Raw genomic sequence first — 26045 nt, forward strand, 5'->3', positions numbered from 1 at the left:
ACCAGCACCCTATGCACGAAAACAGGGCCATCCGACAAAAATTTCTTCATTACAGCAAGTTCAGCACGGGCCGTGTCCACTCGACACGGCCCTGTGCTGCACAATCTGCAGAAAACACCTAGTTCAGGTAACTGGACAAGGGCCGTGTTCACTGAACACGCCCCCGTGTCCAGGCTTCTGTTTCTTTTTACTAAATCTTGTTACTGGCACCTGAACACGGCGCCATGCCCGGACACCATGGGGGCGTGTTCAGGCACCCACTAACATAAAATTTTGCTTTTAACACCCTTTTACACATTCAATCAACCTAAAAACTTATTTTTGGGACACATTGAGGACAATGTGTAATTTAAGTATAGGGGGGATGCTAAAACCTTGAATCTTACAAGTCCTATTTAACAAGCCTTACACAAAACTCTATTGGAACCGCTAATCACCCCATTTTTTTTCAAAAATTTTTCAATTTCTTTTCACTTGTCTAGGTTTAATTTGGGAATTTCAAGTTCTAACAAGGTTATATTTTTACAAATTTACAACCGACAGCGTCGTGATAGAAAGAACCAACATAAGAAAATTATGAAACGGCATGATAAGGTTAGTTAAAATTTGATTATATATACTTGATCACATAAAAACCCATTCCCACAAAAGTGAGTTTTGAGCCTTTATCGAGCATACAAATACATATCTTTACACTAAATGCTCATTTTTCATTTCTTGTGTGAATAGCCGCTTGGTTCTTACGACTCTAGAACTTGCCACAACAATGCATTCACAGTCCTTACCAACTTAAACCCGAGTAAATAAATGACGGAGGCATTAGGACTAACCCCTTTTTCTTTCTACATCATTATTTTTTAATTTTTTTACCACCTACCAAAAAATCCCCCTAGTTAACCCCTTTGAGCCTAAACCTTTTCATTTCTTAACCCAAAAACAAACACACTTTTTACCCACCAAAAACCCTTTTTCATTTTAACCCTTTCTTTTAGTAACAAAGCTCGGTTTTTCTAATGACTTTGAAAAAAAATGAATGATGAAACCAAATAAACAAACAAGTTTATCAAAAATAGTTTTGTTTGAAAGAAATGGTTCATCAAAATAAAATAAGTTGTCAAAAATAAAAAGTCTTACAAAAAAAAACCGATGCTTTTTATGCTTTTCGCCCTTTTTTACTAACCACTAACCCAACCACCCACCTTTAGCCCAAGCCTAACCCTTCACCCAAAAAGTCCTCTTGATATTTACAAAGGTATATAGTTAAAAAGGAGGAGGATTGATTGCTTGGCAAGCTTATGGTAGGAGTAAGTTCCATGCCGCTCTCAAGTGATCCACTAAAAAAAAATTTAAACTTTCGGCCGAGTGTTGAGTGATCCCCCGTAAGGTATATGAACTTGTATATAAATGGAATTTTAAAAAGGCATGTTATGCCCTAATAAGTAATTTATCTTATGAAACGTTTTTAATAAATCATGATGAATAGGATTGTAAATAAATAAAAATAAAACTTAATAAAGAATCTTGGAAATCCCGACAATCTATGACAAGCCCAAAAACCTTCTCTTCTACCCGTTCCATTTGGGAGTGAAAAAGCCACATTATAAAGAGTTTTGCTTGAGGACAAGCAAAGATTCAAGTGTGGGGGTATTTGATGTGCACAAAATGCAACATATAAATTTCATCAATTGTGGCATCAAACTAACCCTTTTTTAGTACTAATGTTGGAAAAAGTGTGCTTTTGTCTTCCTTTTGTATTTTCAGGATTAAATGAGCTCAAATGAACAAAAGAAGCAAAAAGACAACTAAATCTAACACAAATACAAGAAAAGGAACAAACGTGGTATGCCCGACCTCCCGACAGCATCTTCCCAAGCAAAACAAGAAGACAGAAGACTGAACACGCCCTGTGCTCACTGAGCACGGGGGCGTGCCCAAGTTTCAGCAGAAAAGACAAAGTTGTAGAAGCTTCCATCGCCCACCACGGGGCCGTGCTCAGCGGACACGGGGCCGTAGTCAACTATAAGATTCGCGGAATCCAGGCAAATCTTGATAGTACAGATATGCTTCTGCACACGGGGTCGTGCTCGGCGGACACGGGGGTGTGGTCAACTAATGCAGACAAACTGCATTTAATGAAGAAAGAGAGGAGGATTGGCACGGGGCCGTGCCCAATGGATACGAGCCGTGCCCGAGCTTCTGTTCAGCCTATAAATAGGAGTGCTTGGAGCTCTTGCAATTCATCCCTTGGCACACCACCTCTCTCACACTTCACCCACCACCCACCACCATCATCCATTGTCCATCATAGAGTGTGTGAGTCGTCTCGGGATCCAAGATTGATCGTAAGAGTTCTTGACAATCAAAGGCCATGTTTGCCTAAGTCTCTTACATCACTTGGTGAAGACAAGTGTTTAGTGTAATACTTTTTATTTTTAATCTTTTGCACTTTTTAATTGGTTGTGTATTAATGACTTTAATTACTAGTTTCTTATGTTGAAGGGGATTCTTCCTTATCGTTTGTCCGTGGTGTCTTGGCATTATTTTACTGTCTATATAAATTAAAAGATTTTCACCATTCATATCTCCACGGTCTATATGGAGGTATGTTGGCTACCTGGTCGGGGGTTAAGGGAACAGTTTGGTAAGAGTCTTGCCATTGTTCAGTGTATAGATCCTGCAAAGGACCTGGGTCAAATTTAGTAGGACCTCCTTCAATACCCACCGGTATTGGATGGCGGGGGTCCAAACTCTTTGACCCCCTCATAAGTTAAACTACTATTAAAACTTTAACCCGGCTACTTAGGACTGTATCCCTGCTAACTCAGACTACTTAGCCGAGGGTAACGTCACCTTCGAAAGAGGGGCCTACCACATTATGCATTAATAACTTAATTAATTATCTTTCAATAATCCGACCCTTTAAGATTGTATCCTTGCTGACTCAAACTACTGGGTTGAGGGTAGCGTCACCTTCAAAAGAGGGGCCTACTACAATAACTAAGATAATCTCTTAAACAAGTGCAAAAGTGCGAAAATAATCAAAGGTTACACTACACACGAGTCGGATCCAAGTGATTCATCTTGTCTATCTGTTTTACTTTTATTTCATTTTCAGCATTTTAGTTAGTTTTATTTTTCTAGTTTAAAAACCTTTTTCTAACATTTTGATTTGATTGCTCTTGTGTCCTTGGACGACCTCAGTATCTTACCAACACTATACTACGCTCACGATGGGTGCACTTGCCCATATGTGTGTTTAGTGTTAGTAAATATCGTGTTTTATAAATTTGAAACTTGGCTAAAAGTGTAAAACGGGCTTAAAATATACACCTAGAAAATATAACACACTTCACGCACATCAAGAAGCAAATAAGATAGAAGGGAAGTAGTCTTAAACAACACATAAGGATAAAGCTCCTAAACTATAGACTAGGTAAAAACATTCCTACTTTTCCTAATTCCCTATAGTTATGGCTCTGATACCAATCTGTCACACCCCAACCGATGGCGACTCTAGTCCGACGCAACTCCGGCGAAACGGTTCTCCGGCGATGTTCCGACGAAACTCCGAACTCCGGTGGTTTGTTATCGAATTAGAGAGAGTGAAAGGGTGAGGTGTGAGGATGTCCGAAACGAAATCGTGGAAAAATGGAGGTGAGGGCTTTGGGTTTTAATAATGTTCGAAAACCTTATAAAGTTTGGAAACGATTGTGATTGATCTTGTATATGAATCAAGTTTTATTAATCATGGTAACTTCATCAATAACAAATGCCGACGAATCAGGAAGGGAGGGAAAGATGGAAAGGAATAGGCTGTACGCGGCTTGGGTTTGGGCGGCAAGTCTGATTTAAGCGAGTAGTGAGAGTATAAAATCTTTTAAGTTCTTGAGTCTGTTCAATGTCAAAGCCACAGTGGAGTGGTGGGTGTTGTGCGCATTTGTTTGTTGAACCGGGTAGACACACAGGTTCGAATCCTCGGTCACCCTTTTTGTTATTTTTAGCATTCAACAACTTTCCCTTTGTTCAGAAATGGTCTCTGTACTTCAATCTCTTTAGGAAACATACCAATAAAGCCCCTTATCTTTGGAAGGTTTAATTTATTAGTTAAACTAACTTGGTTTAAGTTATATAACCTAGTTAATTTAACCCAAACTAGCTTAATTTTTAAATCAATTAAGTTAATTAAGTAATTAACTAGGTAAGTTAACTTGGTTTACTAACTAGGTTAACTTGGTTTACCCTTAAACTAACTTTAAACCTAACGAGGCTAACTAGATTATTTTATAAAAATAAAAAGAATAAAGCTATTAAATTGTAAAAAAAAATTAATTAATTAAATAACATAACTAAATAATCATTTTTATAATGGATTAGATTAACGATAAAAGTCTTTCAACGATTATTTATTTTGCGAAGATTTCAAGTTGAAGGATTAGGATACGAATTTCATTATTTTGCGAGCTTTAATTAGTTTAACGAGTATTGAACGTCAAAGTATAATAAAGAATCAAGAATCTTGAATAATATATCGTTTAAAATGCGTATTTGATTATAGTTGCACACAAGTCTAACATGAAAACACGAACATGATTAAAAATAACTTCGTTTTCATTATGATCAATAGTCTCAGATTACAAATTGAAACGAAAGTAGAATACAACGAGAGTACAAATGTCTAAAAGTGGAAAGTACAACACAACTTGCTAAAATAAGAAAGTACGAAAATACAGAGCGTTACAGTGGCAGCGACAGGTTGTGAAGTTGAAGGTGGAGAAGAGAGAGAGGGGGAGTATATATATTATGGATTAGAATCAAATACAAAGGGAAAATATATTCTTAACTATATATTGTTTATTTTTAAATAAACAACTAAACCATACAACTTAAAGCCATAGCTATTCTCAAATAGATCTAGAATCCCTAATCATCCATTCAATCTAATTTATCATTGTATGGTTCCTCAAATATTTGGCTTCCCTCCACATAACATTCCAAGGCTTGTGTGCTTTGCTTGTTAGCTAAGGTGAGTGATTTCTTTCATTTTCTTGTTTATATTTTTATAAACTTTGGGGTGCATCATGTTATATAAATTCTTGAACTATTTTATCATTAGTATGCTATATTTCAACGTGTTAATATATAGATGTCTATATGTGTTTTAAATTGCTATGTCATGTCAATGTATTACATGCTATCTTGTCATGTGGATCCACGGCTGACTAGGTTCCCCACGACCATGGGTTGTAGCCTAGTATCGCCACCAGTAGTAGACTCGTTCTCCGGGGTTTGAGACTAATGCACGCTACAGTATTTGAGTCTTATATTTGGTTTGTTTCGTATAATTACTTGTTTGTGTGTTCTCGTTTGGTATATATGGTTTCGTTGGTTGTGTTATTGATATGTGATAATCTTTTATACTAACCTTGAAAAGCATGTTGAAAGAATGTTTCCTAAAATAAATATAAAACTTATTTATAAAATAAGGAAATTACTCACCAACTTTTGTTGACCTAAAACTATTTTTCTAACATAATACATGTACACGAGTAGGAGGATTTGAAGTTGGAGACACATAGGATGTGCCTTAGTAATAAATTGAATATTTATTCATGATTAATTGTCTTTTGGATATTGTATGACTTTTGTTGAACATTTTTATGAATATTTGTGACATTTTAATTTGATGACTTTAAATATTTATACTTATAATAAAGACGTAAGCTATAGACAATCCTCATGCCTCGTACCAATCCGCCGCGGATCGAATTTCATTAAAATACAACTAAACATCAATTAATTCCATATCATACTCAATTTACCTAACAAGAATCCATCACATACAACATAATACATCAAAAATTAACAAGAATTATATATATATATGGAACCCATTAAGTGACGGTTACCTTTGAAATCCATCTCCACCGTTAGATCTTGCTGAAACTAAATCCAGGCCGTTTAAACTCCATTTTTTAACCGCTATCTCGGTAGTTATGAGCAGTTTTTTTGCTGGGAGTTACCTCCGCAAATTTCGGCCCCATGTTCTCCACATATGGCTCCTACAAAACTGGATTGTGGGTTGACGGTTACTCCCATCTCAGTTCATGTTATTTAAATAACCGCTCCCATGGCGGTTTAGGGGAGTTTCTCACTGGTGGTTTTGTTCCCCATTATTCTGTCCATGACCTCCACTTCTATGGTGGTTATATTTTTTTTATGGGAAGGATGTACCCCACCCACGTTCTATCCTAAATTGTAGGTAACCTCCATATGGTTACCTCCTAAATTATATATTATATATATATATATATATTAAACCCATTAAGTCTAACCGCTTTTCAAATCATTCCTGGCCCTTAGATCTTGCTGAGATTAAATCCTGTCCGTTTAAACTAGCAAAAATAACCGCTACCAGCGGCGGTTCAGAGAAGTTACCTGGTAGTTTCCGGAGGTGGTTTGGTTCCGTACATTTCTGCCCCATGATTTGGTGGTTTTGCTCCATTATTTCTGCCCCATTATCTACCTGCAACCGATAAATGTGGAGGGTTTTCAAAATAACAAAAGCCACGATAAATGTGGAAGTTATTTTCAGCAAATCACATTTTTTTTAGCTGGAAGTTACATCCGAATCTCTCTTATAATGGTTTTTATTCAGTTTTTACTTTTCCTAAAAAAAGGCCATGTTCTCCACCTTCCTATATTTTAGTTCATTTGCAGTTATTTTAAGAGTTTATAAATATTGAAACCTGACCGTAAAATAGTACATCCTGCTTTATTTCTTTATCTTCTGTCAAGTATCATTTAGATTAGATATAATTGAGGAGATTATGTCGCTGAAGATGGAACAGCAGATTGTAGATGCAACAATGGAGCAGCAGATTGAAGATGCAACAATGGATAAAGATGTTAATATAAGCTTCATACATACCTGTTTATTGCGGCTGGTTGTAAACTCCACCTTTTTTTTTCTTTCAGGTTGCATCAATGGACAATTCCTTCCTTCGCCCAATCGTGTGTAAACCTACATATGAATCGGATAAGGTAAGTAGGAGCTTTATAATCAAATTACATGTATATAAAGCTGAATAGGGGTTATAATTATTTTTACCTTCTCCTTTCTCAGAGACACCCAAATAAAGCTACTCCTTTCTGCAATCAAAACCTACAAACACTGCCATGAAGCTTATCATAAAAAAAGCAACAACCCAACGTAAGTTTTGTAATATTGCAACTGATTTGTTTCACTTTTCAAACTATGAACCCAAAGTCAGGGCTCGTGACCAAAGATTCATATTTATATACTAACTCTCCCCTTGCATTTAAGATGGAAAAGATTCAAACTGCTACAAAACATGTTGCGGGAATGAAGAGCGAATAAATTGTGAAAATTCAAAACATCTAGAAGCTGGTAAAACTTAAATTCACATTCCTACAACAATTTTTTTAAAAGTAGTTATGTTAAAGATTTGCCAAAATGCAGCAAGATGAGGATAGTGTAGATATTAATGACTAAACCCCTCAATTTAGTGAAGTTTGTGCAAAGGTATGTTATAGCAAATCACAGAAAGCAAGTAATGCAACTTTATGAAACTTAGCATTATGTTCGAACCTGTGGGCCCAACTCCTACCCAAATATGACTTTTATTTGATAAAGTTATTTTATTTGAAAAGGTTTATTTTTTAAACACTTTGTTTAATATGCAGAAATCAATCAACAGTGTGGAGCCAGTATCCTCAGGCCGTGATTTCTGACCCAACACATCAAAACTTCATGAAATAAGTGAAGAAGTGATATGTTGTTTGGGCATACTTAAACATGTTACACATACTTATCAATACAGTATTCTTATATTTTTATTTCTTATATATTCACTTAATATTGAATCTATGTCTTATATTCACGTAATATCGAATTTGTTTTCATAAATTATCGTAATCGAAGTTGAATAAACCTTTTGTAGCAAAAAAATCTTACTTTTAATTAGGATAAACGCGAGATGGCTATGATTAACCGCTATATTGAGTACTTTAAATATAACTTGTGTGCCATATTAGAATCTTTACATTCATGTCCCAAAATCATACAAGGTACTAACACTTCTTTTGTTTATTATGTGTAACGTTTTTTAGATACATTGGAAGAATTACACGGCTTTGAAGCTCTGTAGGATTCTCTACCTATTCTCTTTCAAGTTTTAAGGTACTATTCCTTTTTTATTCTTTTTTGTTTTGTTTATAAAAAAATCATAATTCTGGAAAGCTCAATAGTTGTCTTAAATAATCTCTATTCGTTAAACGTGTTTATGAAAAATCTTACTTTGTTAAATAATACTACACCACAAGACTCTAAGCAGAAAATGAATTTTCAGTTCAATTTTAAAATTGTTTTCGGTTCAATCCAACCTTTTAGACCTGTAAACAAAATACAAATCAAATTATAAATAAATAATAGATGAAAGGTTTATACCTTGCTCGATAGACCAATCCTTTTACAGAGTCAAATCCAGCACATTCGCTTATCCCCTAAATATAAAAAAATTACTTCCATCAAATAAAGTAGAATAGTTTAAATAAAGATCTAAAAACAAAAGTAACAATGTTTGTTTTTAAATATTGATATCTTTATTATTTGTTTTTTTTTAAAACCATAAATGCACACGTCACAATAAACACAAGTGCAAACATATAAGCACACTTAAAACACATACCCTACCATAAGATTCCAGTGAACTTGCACTATCCCAATCCCTTTACAAGCCCAATCAGTTATCAATAGCGAAAGTCCACTAAGAGATAATTTTATGCACCAAGAAACTAAAAATAAATTAAATTCTAAAAAGAATACAGTATAGCAAGTACGTTAAAGTTGATAGCCAAATTCAATGTTTGATCTAACAGGTACTTCAAAGTCATATTACATAGGCAAAATAATCTCATATTAAACTTGTAAGATATTATTGATTTATTGTCTACACATGAGCTGAGAAAATAAATACATAATATTAAAAGACCTGGTAATAAAATAGCAAATAAATACTTTAAAATAAAACTCACTCATTGCAAGACATTCATCAACAACTAATTACTAATCATATGATCATACAGTTGCTTCAACTTTTTCAAGAGATGATAAAAAACATCACAAAAATGAAGTCTAAATCTGTAGATTCTAGGCTAATCTTAGTATCTATATAAAACACCAACAATTTATACACTATAAGATCCAAAATTACTCATCTTTATCAACAAGAATATGAGAAATTGTGTATCAAACTCTCAGAAATCCAATACCAGAAACTATAAATGATTAGCATTATTATTTTTGTAGATAACACTTATCATCAAAACGTACTGACAAGGTATATCGAAGATCAAACCTTTATCGGACACGAACAAAGAAAGAATCTGATCGGACTAGATGAACAATATTACCTTTTGATCTGAGAGAAATGTCTGAAAATGGGATGATCTGGACCGAAGTATCTAGGATATCCAACCATGATCGGACAAGAACAAAGAACGAACCAGAACTGATTAGATGAGCAATCTTACTTTCATCGATAGAGAAAGGGGAAAAGGGAAAGGGGGCAGAAGTAGAAAACGTGCAAGTGTGTGTTAGGGTTATGTTTTAGAAGTGGTTATATGTGATCCATTTGTTAGTTTGGGTGGTTCATGTACCATCCGAACATTTCTTGACCCATTTTTATATGTGATGTTTTGGTTTTTTTGTTTAATAAATTAAAAGCAAACACATTGTGAATATTGATATTTTAATAATAAGTGCTTAGGCTTTTTAAAAAAAATATATTTTATTGTTCTTTAAATGAGTAACGGTTATATATAAACATCAAAGAGTAATATTTCTTATGGTTCTGCTTGCATCTATATTTTACATTTATTCTTAATAACAATAACAATGATTAAAATTATGATTCGTTTTCATACAACATTTCACACATTTGAAACGGTTCGCGTCGAAATGGTACTGGACGACACGGTACTGATCGTAACGGTACAGGTCGAAATTGTTCGATTCGAAACGGTATTTGTCGAACTATTACGGGTTGGAACGGTTCTCGTCAAAACGCTTTCGTTATGAAACAGTTCGATTTAGTACGGTACGAATCTAAATAGTTCACTTCGAACGGTACGCGTCGAAATATCTTACACACATTGACCCATTTCTTTAATGTTGTCGATCCGCTTTGACCCGAAAATAACAAGATGAATTTCAAGTGACCCATTGTGACCCATTTACTTAAAATATCTTACCCAAATCAACGCATATAATATTAAACGTAACCCAAACTGACCCACTTGGAAGGCTTTGGGCATTCTAATATTTATTTTCATACATAGCGGTATAGCATCTTCTTTTTTCTGAGTCTTAACATTGTTCTTTAGACTTGTGTTCACCTAACGTGGGTGTTTGGCATTGTTTATTTTGAGCTGCTTTTAAGTTTTTGACTCTCTTAAAAGTTAATACGTCATTTTTGTAGTGTTTGGATAATGTGTTTTGAGAATGCGTTTCACTGGTTTGAAAAGAAGAAAAAGAAAAGTTCGATGGTTGTAATATTTTCAAATAGGAGATGGAAAAAGAGGAAAAAGGAGAAGCAAACCGAAACACCATCAATATACATTGTCTTTGTTTGTTACCTTAGCGTAAGCCGTCCAACGGACGGGTATTAAACTAGTTGGACATGGTGATTCACCCATGTCTCCACCCTCACTACCCCAAATGGGTTTTATCCCAAAACATCAATTACTTGAAATCATTCTTCACTATCTTCTCCGACATATTCTACAATTTGTTTTTGAGTTTTCGATATTTGCATTGTACATGGACCCCTCTTCAATATTAATGAACCAGCATAAAGGTTGAAACCTCAAATTGAGATCAAGCGATTGTTGTAGCATATAAGCCTAAAGCCTATGGGTGTATGCAACACTCTACCTAAATCTTATGACACTCATTCAAGAGGTACAAGACCCATAAGAAATGATCAACCTTAAATATCACCTACGCATTTTGTGCAATTTGCTATGAATTATATGAGAGCTTTGTATTATAGATATTTTTAGGAGCTCAAGCCCGAGTTAAGGTTAATTCAACCCAACCCTTTCATTAAACAATTCTAAATATATTTGTTCGTATTCATTTCAATTTATCCTTAAACGCGTTCATTTTTCGACCACCAACAACCGTTGTTCCATCTACTAATTCCTCTAGTTCCATCCCCGATGTCCCATCGCATCCTCCCTGTCATCCTATATTATCATCTTCGATCCTAAGATTTGTGTTTTAACCTTTTCCACCAAACATATATAAATAGATATATTTTTTGCTTTTCGTTGATGGTACTTTAATAGAATTAAAAAAAAAGAGTTAATAGCCAAAATGGTCCCTGAGGTTTGCTCACTTTTGCCACTTTAGTCCAAAATCCAAAATTTTTAAATCTGGGTCCCTGAGGTTTGCAATTTGTTGCCATTTTATTCCAAATTTCAAAAACCCCCTTTTTTGACTGTTGCAACCAGCCTATTTTGTCCTTTTACGCAGGAGTATTCTGGGTTCTTGATCTGAGTTTGTTATAATAACTCATAAAAATGACCAAAATACCCCTGCACAAAAGGACAAAATAGGCTGGTTGCAACTGTAAAAAAAGGGAGTTTTTGAAATTTGGACTAAAATGGCAACAAATTGTAAACCTCAGGGATCCAGATTTAAAAATTTTGGATTTTGGACTAAAGTGGCAAAAGTGAGCAAACCTCAGGGACCATTTTGGCTATTAACTCTAAAAAAAAAAAAGATAATTATGATCACGTAGTCCAGTTATATCCTGACTGTTTTCCCTTTTATAAATAGTACAATGAACTTGGTATCACCTTCAAAATATAATTATGAGTTAAATGTCATTTTAGTCCCTATGGTTTGGGTCATTTTGTCAGTTTAGTTCAAATGTTTCATTTTTAACCTGTGGGTCCAAAAAGGTTTCACAGTTGTCATTTTAATCCACTGGGTTAACTTCATCCGTTTTTTCTATTAACGAGAATGCCAATTCGGTCATTTTATATGGCTGAATTGCCCTTTTAGTTAACAGAATTACATACAAAATGACCAAATTGGCCTTCTCGTTAACAGAAAAAATGGATGAAGTTAACTCAATGGACTAAAATGGCAACCGTGAAACCTTTTTGGACCCACAGGTTAAAAATGAAACTTTTAGACTAAACTGGCAAAATGACCCAAACCAAAGGGACTAAAATGACATTTAACTCTATAATTATAATTTATAATTGCTTAAACTGTTGATTTTGATAACTTTTAACAGTTCCTTTTTATTGATTATACCAAGCTTATTTAAGAAATAATATTAGAGTATAAAAGAAGAAGAAAAAATGAAATAACAAATAAAAAGCCACTTTTACTTTCTTTGTTTTTCAAGCACGATAGATATCGAGTATGCCAATTTAGGTTTGAAAAACTAGCGAGCATAATGTGTATTAGATTTGTGCATCACAAAAAATTAAGATGATATGCTTTATATAACATACTAGGTTATAACCCCGTGTATTACACGGGGTTGAATAAATAAATTTTATATACTAAATAATAAAAATAATATATATTTAAAAACCTCATTTATTGTACGGGTTGAATAAATATAATTTTATATATTAAATAATAAAAACTTATATCTATAAGAATCATATTGTACGGGTTGAATAAATGTAATTTTATATACCAAATAAAAAAGTTATATATTTAAAACCACGTGTATTACACGAGTTGAATAAATGTAATATTGTTTATCAAATAATAAAATAACACATCTTTAAAAAACATCATTTATAACACGAGTTGAATAAATGTAATTTTATATACCAAATCATAAAAAAATTACATCTTTAAAAATATGCGCATTACACGGTTTGAATAAATGTAATTTTCTGTACTAAATAATAAAAAATATATATCTTTAAAAAACCCTGTGTATTGTACGAATTGAATAAATCTAATTTTATATATCAAATAATAAAAAGTTATATCTTAAAAACCTCATGTATTACGTGGGTCGAGTAAATGTAATTTTGTATAGTGAAAATAAAAATATTTAATATATTAATACAAAGTTTGGTTTTCGTGATAAAAATAGATTATTCTGTTGTTGCAAAATTTGTTAACAAAGTCTCAATAAATTTAACCCATTATTGAAAACTCCGTAAATGTATAAATTATAAATAATATTAGTTAATTTTATTTTAAGTTTCGTAAAATCTATTTGATATCAAACAAAACAAAACGTTCAAATAAAATTAATTCAAATAAATAATATTATAAATGAGAAAGAGATTAAACTAAATAATAATTATCGTTAAGATATTAAACTAATAAATGTGTTTGCTGTGATAATTTTTAAGAATTCGTTTTTGATTTGAGTTTCAGTTCTTGATTGATTTTGTATTGCGATAGAAAAGATGAGGTCTCTAAATCAAAGATGTAGTTTGTAGTTGCAAAAAAAGATGACGTAATTAGTTTCAAGTTGTAGTTTCATCTGGTTGTTGATTTGTTGTTGTGTGTACATCGAAGAAAGATAGCAGGTATCGGCTGAATTACACGGGTACAATAATATTTAATAGGAAGATTATCTATAATATAAGATATTAAAAAAATAATATTTAGTAAGATGGTTATCTATAATTAATTAGAAGAGAGATTAAACTAAAATTATAATTATCTATAAGAGATTGGCTAATATGATGACAACTGTCCCAAAAGTGGTTTTCTTTTATTATATAGTACTAGTTGTAGGACCCGTGTGAGCACACGGGTAGCTTTAATAACCATCGAAATCAAATACTACAAAATAGATTATAATACATTATTTAAATTGCTTGCGTTTAGTTACATGCCATCCAAATTGCCCCACCGAAAGTTAATCATCATAGCCACCCAAGCTATTGTACAAATTGTGAATGGTTAAACATGAAGGCAAGGTTAGAAAGCATTACATGTACAGAACCCAATTATATTTAAGTATTAAAATCTGGCTAAAAGTGGAAACTTTTATTAGCAGCTATAAAAATTTTGGTTGCAGAGATGAATGAGTACAAATGGTGAACCAAGGATTTTAATCATTGTGGAGACGTAGATATCAAGACTTTTGCCGTAAAATAACAACATTAGTTATTTTATTTATAGCGTTACTATCTTTATATAAGTTTAGTAGTTCGTTTTTTATAAGCGTTGCCGATGTGTAAAAAAATGATGTCTCAAATACAACCCACCCTAAAAAGCGATTGTGGCGGACTCTTTTTTACAATTATTATTGAATAATAGAAAAGTCAATTATCAAATTTACACAACAATAAGAGACCTTCCTATTACAAGTGTCTCGACTTTCAGAGGCACCAAAAAGCCTTTTGCACGATCGACAGGTGTGTTTGTATGTAACCCTTATTGTTTCTAAAAAAAATGATTTTTTTTGTTGTATTGTTACTTAGATGGGTGTCTATAAATTGAATGAGCATTTGGCGTCATCTTTCAGACATAGAAAATGTGGCAGCGGGTGGTGCTGACCCATTTGTACTTGTATTAAGTTAGCAAGTTTAATAAGAGTTTACTGCTTTGAAGCGGTGTGTAATGTAAGTAGAGCCAAATGAACACTCCAGCAAATCAACCATTTTTTTGAGAAATAAGTCATAAATGTCAGGCGCACCTTAAAGCAATCGAGTAAAGAATATGGAAGAAAAATCCAGGATCAAAACTCAAATCCTAAGTCAAACTTCAAAAGTCAACAGCACCAAGCGAACAGAACAACATAAATCATCACCACAAAATAATATCTATTAAAAGAAACGATTATCATAAACATAATCATAACCATAGTAAAGATCAATCAACTCGCCAACTCTATGAAATATCCTTATTGGGTGGTGTTGGTGTGACACGAACGCCAAACACCAAAAGACCACAACAGAAATAGAAAATGTCGGTATGCACTGCGGTCCACTATATCAACAGTAACAACTTCTAAATCCCTCAGTAACTGAAAGAAGATAACCGACAGGGAGAAGACAACAAAAAAAGAGTCACGAACTCACGACCACCGTACTTTATACCTCCTACTTTCTCTTCTGCACGCAAAAATAACATTATTCATTGAACAACATTATTATTGTTATAGCTAGGATGGTTTTCAATCAGATATCCTCATCTCTACCCCAAGTAGATCCTTAACCACCTCGTACGACACAAACGCAATTGCTATTGATGGAACCACCTGTTTCCGCAAACAAAACCTCTATTAGAACATTTCTAGAAAGTTCTAAAATTTAATATTATATCATAAAAAACCGATACGAACCTTGACCGAGTTCGGAACCAAACCTTTATACAAGGCTCCAAAACCTTCATAACGAACGTTTTTCCTGAAAGCATCAACCATACCGGTGTACTCGAGTGCTGATTTGCCATATGCGGTGACAACAGCATCGATTCGGGCCTTGTCCACCTCTGCTAAAAGCATCGATTCGCAACAATGCATATTACAAAAGCTTTGAAATCAGTTGATGAAAATATCTACATTTTGATGAATTTACATTATGGTAATTAGTGTATTGTCCACTGAATCAAAAGTTAACTTTATGGGAATTTTTTTTGACCCTATTGCTTCCTAAATTCAAATATGTTAAAACCATTTCAAATTTGCAACTCGAAAACTGTAGTTACGAATTGGGATGAGCTCGGTACCGATACCGAAGATCAGCAAATACGGTTACTGATACTGAGACGGTACCGGTATTTGAGGGTAAAATTCGATAAAATACCGGTACCGTACCAAACTGGTACCGAACCAAATATCATGGTTAACAACCTAATATATAAATACATACATAAATACAGGAATCCACTATATCATAGTTGACAACCTAATATATATTGCCCAGCCAATAAAATGTTAGGGATTTAGAGTTCCGGTACTAGTTACATTACAAAAACAAAAGGAAAAGAAAGGAGTTTCGAGACAGAAACATTAAAACTTACGACATTCCCCCCGATATCCGAGTAGAATTAGATCCTTAATTCCATACATCTGAATAATAAAGTGCATAGTCACTTCGGATTCTTGGGTTCTTCGACAATGATTCATTATCAAATGCCATTAAGATGATATGAAACGACGTCTATTAATTAAAACCTACAACAAATGATACAATAAACGAAGGTTAAGAAACATATTTTAACAGTATGCATTCATTATAAAGAGAAAGAAGAACACGTTCATGTAAAAACCAACAAAAAAAGTAACTCAGCAGTGGCTAGAAACACTGTTTTAACCCAACAGTGGTTTCAAACACTGTGTTAACCCAACGGTAGTTTAAAACTCTGTTTTAACCCAAGAGTGGTTTCAAACCACTGCTTTAACAACAGTGTTTTGACTCAACAGTGTTTTCAAACACTGTTTTTAACCCAACAGTGGCTTGAAACACTGTTTTAACCAAACAGTGGCATGAAACACTGTTTTAACCTAACAATGGTTTCAACCACTGTTTTAACCCAACAGTGGTTTAAAACTCTGTTTTAACCCAAAAGTGGTTTCAAACCAGTGTTTTAACAACACTGTTTTGACTCCACAATGGCCCAAATAATTTTCATTTATTAATAGATTAGATCTAAAGATGAAAGCTAACTACCGAAAGAAGAACATCGGTCTCAGCTCCTTGACTATCCGTGAATGTCACAAACGCGATTTCAGACCGCTCATTATGACTGCAAGGACATAATTACAATGGTGTTAAGTGTTAAACCATAACAAAAAAAAATCCTAAAAGATAAAACTCATTATTACTCATTTAGTAGACTAATCTTTGAGTCTCAACATAAACAATATTTCCGCAGAAAATAAACTGGCCCGTATGGTCATAATCGAGGGCAGGAACCTCGCCGTCAACAACTATCTTACTTATTAATCTTCTTGTACTAAAACTGAATAATGTTGGGAACACCCACCTATCAAACTGAACAAATCAAAGTTAAACATTAGTGTCCACCTATCAATTTTTCTGCATCATCAACCTGAACAAATCAAAGTTAAACATTAGTGTTGGGAACACCCACCTATCAGACATTAAGAAGATCTCATCAGACACTAAGAAGTTCTCATTGATATAAAAGTACAAAAAGTAATTAACGTTGATAACTAATATATTTTAGTAAAAAAAAAATATTTCATCTCTTATAACCTGTAGCATAAAAATAAAGCTAATAAAAATTTTCCTCAAACACAGGCTTATTGCTAATGTTGTTCCTTTACCTCTGACAGTGGTTTCAAACACTGTTTTAACCCAACAGTAGTTTAACACTCTGTTTTAACCCAAGAGTGGTTTCAAACCACTGCTTTAACAACAGTGTTTTGACTCAACACTGTTTTCAAACACTGTTTTTAACCCAACAGTGGCTTGAAACACTGTTTTAACCCAACAGTGGTTTCAACCACTGTTTTAACCCAACAGTGGTTTAAAACTCTGTTTTAACAACACTGTTTTGACTCAGCAGTGGCCCAAATAATTTTCATTTATTATATATAATAGATTAGATCTAAAGATGAAAGCTAACTACCAAAAGAAGAACATCGGTCTCAGCTCCTTGACTATCCGTGAATGTCACAAACGCGCAGACCGCTCATTATGACTGCAACGACAGAATTACAATGGTGTTAAGTGTTAAACCATAACAAAAAGAAAATCCTAAAAGATAAAACTCATTATTACTCATTTAGTACACTAACCTTTGAGTCTCAACATAAACAATATTTCCGCAGAAAATAAATTGGCCCGTATGGTCATAATCGAGGGCAGGAACCTCGCCGTCAACAACTATCTTACTTATTAATCTTCTTGTACTAAAACTGAATAGTGTTGGGAACACCCACCTATCAAACTGAACAAATCAAAGTTAAACATTAGTGTCCACCTATCAATTTTTCTGCATCATCAACATGAACAAATCAAAGTTAAACATTAGTGTTGGGAACACCCACCTTTCACACATTAAGAAGATCTCATCAGACACTAAGAAGTTCTCATTGATATAAAAGTACAAAAAGTAATTAATTTGATAACTAATATATTTTAGTAAAAAAAATATTTCATCTCTTATAACCTTAGCATAAACATAAAGCTAATAAAAATTTTCCTCAAACACAGGCTTATTGCTAATGTTGTTCCTTTACCTCTGACTTTTGCAATTCTAAAGTCTAAAGTCTAACTTTTAGACATGTAGCCTGTTTAGAATATCATAATGTTCTTGCTTTGTCTAAATGATGCTAGTATACTTGCTGTGAATAACTAACTTGCCCTACAAACTGTAGAAAAATGGTTAAATTGTGTAAATTCATTCTTACTTTTAGTGTAGATTCCATATTGTACTTATATTTACGCTATTTAAGATAGAGAACCCATGGAATAGCAACACAACATTTGCTACCATTCTCATCATCAAACATAGCAATTGTGGTTACCAAAACGTCTTGCAGACAAAAATCATTTTTTCATTCAATCTAAAGAACATAAGAATAAGATTATTAAACCACTATAAAGTCATAGGTATATATGCTTCTATAAAAGTCGAATTACGATAGAAAAAATACAAATAACATAACAAAGCAATATAGACCAAACAATAGAAATACAATGAAGAAAAATATCTAAAAAATGCAAACATCAAAACTAGTAAAAAAATCTACACAAAAGATGTACTAAAACGACTTGAATGCAAAAAATCCCTAAATATTAAGCAAGGGGCTAAGAGCATACAAACAGAACATATATACAACCAAGGATTAAACCATCAAACAACAAAATTAAAAGCACACAATTGCTCCCTTCAAATATGTTTTTTTAAATATTCTATCTATTCGTCACCCATAGAAACAGAAGCACATTAATATCCTCCAACACAATCTGAAAATCGGACTCTTAATCTTTCAAATTTATTTCATTCCTCTTAAGCCAGATGATCCGTATTGCATAAATTGTAATTGTTGATATTACCTTTTTGTTGTCCTTCGATACGCCAGAATTTTAACCCATTGTTGTGATGCCATGAAGGTCTTGAGCCAAAGAAAGATGATGTAACTTACACCATTCATAACATATGATCAGATCAGATCCGTTTTGTCCAGGGTTTAGATAACCAACACCTTTGATACGCCAACCTTTTCACCTGCTTGATCAAGGGCTTCTTGGCCCCAACTTCTTCATGTGCATAGCCAGTGCAACCACCAACGATAACATTCTGATCTGATGAAACAATAAAAACACTAAAACGACTAAACAATGTGAATCTTAACTATAATAACAATCATAACAATTATATAGATATTGTATCGATACGATACGATCTGATAAGATCGATGAATGCAAAACCAAAAAAAATCATCATTAAAAGTTAAAAAATAACCAAATCAAGATGTTAATAGAAAGAAATTGGGATCGTACCTTGTTATTGAAGATCTTTCAGTGATGCGAATTAACCGAATAACTTATTAGAATTTATTTGCTGAGATTAAAACAGTATGTGAAGCGTGTTGAAGAAGATGAAGCCCTAAATACGATATACTCGAACATTTATCACAGAAAATACAAACAACAATCTAATAAACGAACATACAAATCTGAATAATATATGACTATAGGAATCACACCTTGTTGTTGATGACATTCGTGTGAGAAGTAAACATATAGTAGATCATCAAACCCTAGGTTATGAAGAATGAAAAACAAATCAGCAAACAATCTAAACGAAGATTGACAACCATCGATAGATGAAATCAGCGTGTTTAATCGAAAATATTAATGGTCTAACCTTGATTTGCAGCGTTGATGATATGATCTCTAAAGATCCGAAGAGAATACAGAGAGAGAGAGAGAAAAATAAGGGACCCAAGTTGTGATATGAGAACCTATTTACTTTAAAAGGGGCTTTCAAATTTGAAATGTTTTAAATTGTCCCGCCTAAAAATACCACTAATTAATTCTAATAAAAATCAGATTTATAGATTAGTTATAAATTTATAAATTGGAATTATGACATCATCATTGACATGTGGCATAGCTTAGGAGTTGACACATAGGCAGATTTACATCAGCTCATCTTCTCTTATTATAGATAATATATATAGATTTGTTTATTAACAAAAATACATATCCTTTTATATATATATATCCTTTTATTAATAATACAGTGGTCTAGTAATATGGTCTTCGACTTTACCCTTAAAAACGGTGAGTTAAAAAATTCATACAAATGTAATGTTAATATGTTATGAGGCATTTAAGTGCAAAAAATTAATGTTAAAAAAAGCAAACATGTTTTTAGAGGCTTTTAATTAATGTAATTGGTAAATACCATAAAAAACCAACATAATTTCTTATTTTTATAATTAAAGCCTCTCAACAATTTTTTGAATATGAAAAAACAACATATTTTCTGTTTTTGTTTCACAAAAGACCCTCAATAATTTTTTGAACATTAATCTAAACAATCTGAAACCGTTAGAGGCGTCCATTAGTTCTTTTTGATTTATTCAATTATTTGGTTCCTTTTATTCGGTTTGAATTTTTTTTTGGTTAAACCAAAAATCGAACCAAACTAAACGGAATTTAAGTACTTCAAAAATGAATCACAAACTGCATTCGAATTTGGTTTTGCTTTCGGTTTCGGTTTCAACCGAATACACTGAATTCATATAATTGGGTTTATTCGACTAAATATCGAGTACGGTTTACTTTGATTACTCGGTTTATTGGGCTACATATAAACCGAATTCTTTCTATTCGCTTCGGGTTTAATCATTTTTTGTTTGATTTTCGTTTTTAACTGTTTTCGGTTCTGTAGCAATGACCTATGAATTTTCTAATTAACATGTGAAGGGACTTTAACGTTCAAAAAAATTGTTGAGTGACTTTTGTGAGACAAAACATAAAGTATGTTTGTTTTTTACGTGAAAAAATTGCTGAGAGACTTTTATAAGAAAAATAAGAAAGTATATTGATTTTTTATGGTATTTGCCCTTATTTTAGATAGTTATCTTTAGCATATTTACAAGATATGATTAGGGGTGAGCTTGGTATCAACTGTTACCGAAAATATCTGTATAGAAAATCCTAAAAAATGGGTACCTATACCGAAAATAGCTGGTATGTTACAGTTTGGTATTGGTACATGTACGGACCAGTTCTGAAGGTAAAAAACCGGTGTCGTACCATACCGGACCGAAAATGTTAAATGTCGGTACCGAAAATATTTTCGTTCGTGAAATTCGATATTGGTATCATTTGCTCATCCCCGTATATGATTGTTGTATGTTTACCCTATATATAAGGTTTCTTTTGTTTAAGACAGAGGTGAATCCAGAGGTTTTTTGGGGTTCCTAGAAACCCCATCGGTTCAGAAAGAAATTAGTAGAAACATTGTATGATTTGGATAAATTTAGTGGAATTGTGAAAATTCTTGAATCCGCCACTGGTTTAACGTAAACAACAAAAACTTATACCGTAAACACTTTTAATATTTTATTAATGTATTAATTTTACAACTAGAGAAGTTAAATAACATGTAAATTTTTAAAAAATAAACAAGTATGGTGTTTTTTTGATAAAAAATGCAGATGATGCTTAATACGAATATTTAGGAATCTCATAATTTAAGCAGGATACGGCAGCATATGCTTCCGCACGTGTTTGGTATCATGTGAGCAAGCATGGGGTGCATTCCAAGCCAAAATCTCTTTTATGCGCCTTCACCACATTAACCTAAGACACTTTCATACTGTTTTTAGGGTGTAGGGAGTGGTTAAACACTTGAAAGTGGTAAACTTTAAAATTAATTAATGAGAGTGTGCCATGTCATTCAACCTTAAGAGTTTAAACTATGCTGAAAAGTATTGGCAATGGTTAGACACTTCATGAATTGGTAAACTATTTAAAAAAAAGGAAAAATGTGTGATTGGTTTAGAAGGCATGGACCCCACCACACACCCCTCTCTCTCTTCCCTCCCCTCCCTACACCGAATCGGTATACCGTCACCGCATGAAACCAATTATGATCGGTAAACTTATGTAGGCATTGGTTTGCCAATTCGGTAAACCAATTTTACAGACACACACCGATTCCACACCGTATCTCCTTACTAGTTAATAGCTATATAGATTTAAATGAAATTAATATTTATAAAAATATTTTCTTTATTCTCAATAGCCAAAAACAGACTAAATAATTAAGGTTGGTTGTTGTAGAGTGGCTTCTCATACCATCTCACCCAATACCAGAGCAATGGATAAAAAGGCGGGTGCCAAGAGGGAAGGCTTTACCCCTTAACACTTGTTAACACAATCACCAATCACACACACATACACTCATTTAAGTTAAACCACAATGCGCTAATTAAAGGATGAGTTAGTTAAAGTCCACTACCTACGTGACAGTGACTTGGTAGGGGGTTATTACAGTTTTTAATTAAAATACAACATATAGCCTTAAACTATATATATTTCCAAACAAGAAGAAAGGGTCTTAAAATTTCATTTCGCCTTAAGCCTTAAAAAAAACTTAGAACAGCCCTGGAAGAGATATAAGGCTGCACGGTGTGGTGATGGTCCTCCCTTGGAGGATGGTCCGCCACGTAGATCGGGTGTGAGGATGGGGCAAAGAGGATGGAGGTATGGAAATGGGAGATGGACCTAAAATATATGTATATGTTGTATGTATATATGTGTGTGTGAGGAGGTTTTGTCCTCTAGTGGGACGGCTTGAACGTCTTCCACCCGACGATTTGGATGCCGACAAGGGGGGGCGAAATGGCTGGAGGTGCGGCACCGATGGGGGACGCTCCAAGGCTGCTCCCCACACCGTGCATCCTAATAGACACTTCGTATTTCCAATTCATTCTTCAAACAAGAAGACCGTTACATGTCTACAATTACATGTTAGGATGATAATTAGTCAAATCTTTGTCTCTCTCTCTCCTATACACACATGTTTGACACACCAAATTAAAGCAACTCTAAATTGACAATCACTATTCTTCCTACGTTCAATCACTTAATCATTTTCTAGCTGTCAATTATAGAAAATTAGCACAATAACAGTTTGTGTCCACATGTTAACACACACATATATATTTTTTATATCTTTATAGAAAAAGGCTTAAGAGTTTAAAGTGTGCCCCTATAAACATATTTTTCTCTTTCATGGTATAATGTAGTCTAGATTAGTGTCTATACAATTCATGAACATGAGGTTCAGTTTAGAGCCATTCACGTGTGAAGATATTGACTCAATTTTAAAATCAAGTAGTGTGTTAAAGACAGTGGGAAGCTTAAAGAACTAAAGAAGAGTGATATTGATGTTACATATGAACCCTCATCTTCTTCAGTTTTAACATGTTTACAAATGAACATTTTAATGTTATAGAAGTGGGATATAGAGAACTTCAATATAGTTTTTTTTTTCTTTTGATGAACAAATATGCATTAAACACAAAAACAAACAATAAAAGACAAACACCACACCAAACCCAAATTTCTACAAGGCACCAAACACATGGGAGGAAGAATTTAGAACCACCAACAAACATAAGAACCTTAACATCAGATGGATTTCTAGATGAATAAAGAAAATTAAAACATCCCCAAAATGCACAAGTCAATAAAACCACCACATAAGTCAATGTTCTAACATTAACACACAACAAGATTGACAAACCAAAAACTCCACAGGAAACTTAAACCAAAACCAAAATGACTTAATCCCCACTAGTTGCTTTTGGGATTCATGTTACCAATCAATTTTTCTTTGTTTATTTTATAGACTTCAGACGGAGAATGCATTTTTCTTCATCACTTACAAAATAGAGGAAAACCGAAAGCAAGTTATAGTAGACGTTGGGACTTGGAAGGACCGGCTGAAAGTTAAGAAGTTTCTATGGCCTGTCTTAATCCTGCGTATAAATGTCCTTATAAATGTAATTATAATGAATTGTGCACCCAACTTTAAAAGTTTGATGCACATATTCAAGATATTTTTGTTGATCCAAAATAGCCGAATGAGCTATAAAAACTACAATTTGAAAAGTAAAAGAGAAAAAAAAAATCACAAAATTTATATAACAATTTATGTTATTTTCTTAGAGCAAAACATAAACACATGATGTATGTGCAACCGTAAACAATTAGTTTTATTTTGTATCGACAACTATAAAAGATATTAAAAAGAAAAACTAACAAAACAAGGGAGACAAATTCCACAAGTCATAATTATCACAGATAAAAAAATCTTGATAAAATACTTAAACAATTAAACAAAATCATCAAATTCAAAAGAAAATAAGTCGTTATCGTCAACTCCATGAAAATAAGAAAATTTGTTATCATCAATTCTTAATCAAGAAAAAAGTGTGTGCGATGTGAGAAAAAAAAAAAAGAATACAATAAAGGTATCGAGTTAATTTTTTTTATTTGTTGATTAGTAGGGGATTATTTTGTTTTTTAATAATAAAAATAAAAATATAGAGTAAATTATTGTACAAATGGGTCTTTAACATACAAATTGGCTTAACATAGAAATGAAGAAGTGGATTTTTTTTAATGTTTTTCCCATCTTATTAGCATGTATTTTAGTCTCATATATCCAAAAAAAAATATGTATTTACACTAGTAGAGTAATTACATAATTACTTTACTAGTGTAAAATCATGATTTTTTTAATATATTTTGCAATTAAACATCATACTTAAGTAGATGAAAAAAAAAGCTTCATCCACTTCTCATGTTAAGGTCAGTTTATATGTTAGAGTAAAGTATAGTTTCAGGGTCCCTGAGGTTAACACTCGCTCACAAGTTCTGTCCCCATTTCAAAATATTCAACACTTCAGTCCCTGACGTTGTCAATTTGATTCAATTAAACCCATAGGGCAAACTGGCGTTACTTCACTGTTAGTGAACGTGTTAAATGACAATAATACCCTTCGGGGACCAAAAGTGCAAGTACAAACATTCTTCTTTATAACTCTCTATATATTACAATTTCTATAAACTTCCATGTGCTCTTCTCAACTAGGGATGAGCAAATGGTATTGGGTACCGGTACCGAATTTACCGAACTGGATACATTTTCGTACCGATTCGGTACCGACTTTTGACATTTTCGGTACCGGTATTTACCGGTTTTTACATTAAAATACCGGTACCATACCGGTAAAACCGGTACCGAATTTACCGAACCGGATACATTTGGTACCGACTTTTGACATTTTCGGTACTAGTTCGGTACCAGTTTTACACTAAAATACCGGTACCGTACCGGTACCAAACTGTACTGTACCGTACCGGGTATATTCGGTACCGGTACACACTTTTAGGAATTTTCGATACCGGTACTTTCGGTACCGGTACCGGTTCGGTACTGAACGGGTACCATGCTCATCCCTATCAGGGACTGAAGTGTTGAATTTTTTGAAATAGAGACTGAACCTGCGAGCGGGTGTTAACCTCAAGGACTGAAACTGTACTTTCTTCTATATGTTAAGACCTATTTGTATTTGATCTTAAAATACTTAAGTTTTCTCTCTATAATTCTTATATATATATATAAACTAGCGACATGAGTAAAAATTATAAGATGTCAAATATCTTACATAAAAGTGGTTTAATTGAGAAAAAAAACATAATGAGAATATCCAACATGTTTGGTCTCATATTGCAAAAAGAAGACTGTTGTAAAGATTTGGTAGTTTAGCAAGCAAGGTAATTCCATCATTATCAATTATTATTTTTCAGTTTATAATTTAATACAAAACAATCATGATTAAGAAAACCTTAAAACCAACATCGTGATGTGAGGTAGTTATCCAGCTAACAGCTTACCATGTCTTTAACATTAAGATACAACATTCAATATCTACTTTCGACTGTATAGCCAATTTTCTTTTTCAACCTAAAATGTATATCTTTTCATAATTTCTAAATATTTTTTTTTATTTGGG

General features: G+C 33.2%; 1 protein-coding gene and 2 long non-coding RNA genes across 3 annotated transcripts; all 3 read right to left on the reverse strand.

Annotated features, from left to right (window-relative positions):
• Positions 1 to 5737: 5737 nt before the first annotated feature.
• LOC110865146 lies at positions 5738 to 9646 on the reverse strand. The gene is made up of 6 exons (XR_002550402.2): positions 9433 to 9646; positions 8468 to 8523; positions 7109 to 7171; positions 6929 to 7021; positions 6436 to 6523; positions 5738 to 6067 (listed from the first exon to the last, which is right to left on the reverse strand). It is a non-coding gene; the product is annotated as an uncharacterized LOC110865146 (long non-coding RNA).
• Positions 9647 to 14847: 5201 nt separating this feature from the next.
• LOC110863897 (mitochondrial adenine nucleotide transporter ADNT1-like) lies at positions 14848 to 15549 on the reverse strand. The gene is made up of 2 exons (XM_035974486.1): positions 15366 to 15549; positions 14848 to 15281 (listed from the first exon to the last, which is right to left on the reverse strand). The coding sequence occupies exons 1-2, from the start codon at positions 15543 to 15545 to the stop codon at positions 15198 to 15200; spliced, it is 264 nt and encodes an 87-aa protein (XP_035830379.1). The 5' UTR covers positions 15546 to 15549; the 3' UTR covers positions 14848 to 15197.
• A 480-nt stretch (positions 15550 to 16029) lies between these two features.
• LOC118479755 lies at positions 16030 to 18028 on the reverse strand. The gene is made up of 4 exons (XR_004860467.1): positions 17975 to 18028; positions 17790 to 17933; positions 16696 to 16771; positions 16030 to 16199 (listed from the first exon to the last, which is right to left on the reverse strand). It is a non-coding gene; the product is annotated as an uncharacterized LOC118479755 (long non-coding RNA).
• Positions 18029 to 26045: the final 8017 nt, after the last annotated feature.

This window comes from Helianthus annuus, chromosome 6 (assembly GCF_002127325.2).
Source record: "Helianthus annuus cultivar XRQ/B chromosome 6, HanXRQr2.0-SUNRISE, whole genome shotgun sequence".
NCBI classification, from domain to species: domain Eukaryota; kingdom Viridiplantae; phylum Streptophyta; class Magnoliopsida; order Asterales; family Asteraceae; genus Helianthus; species Helianthus annuus.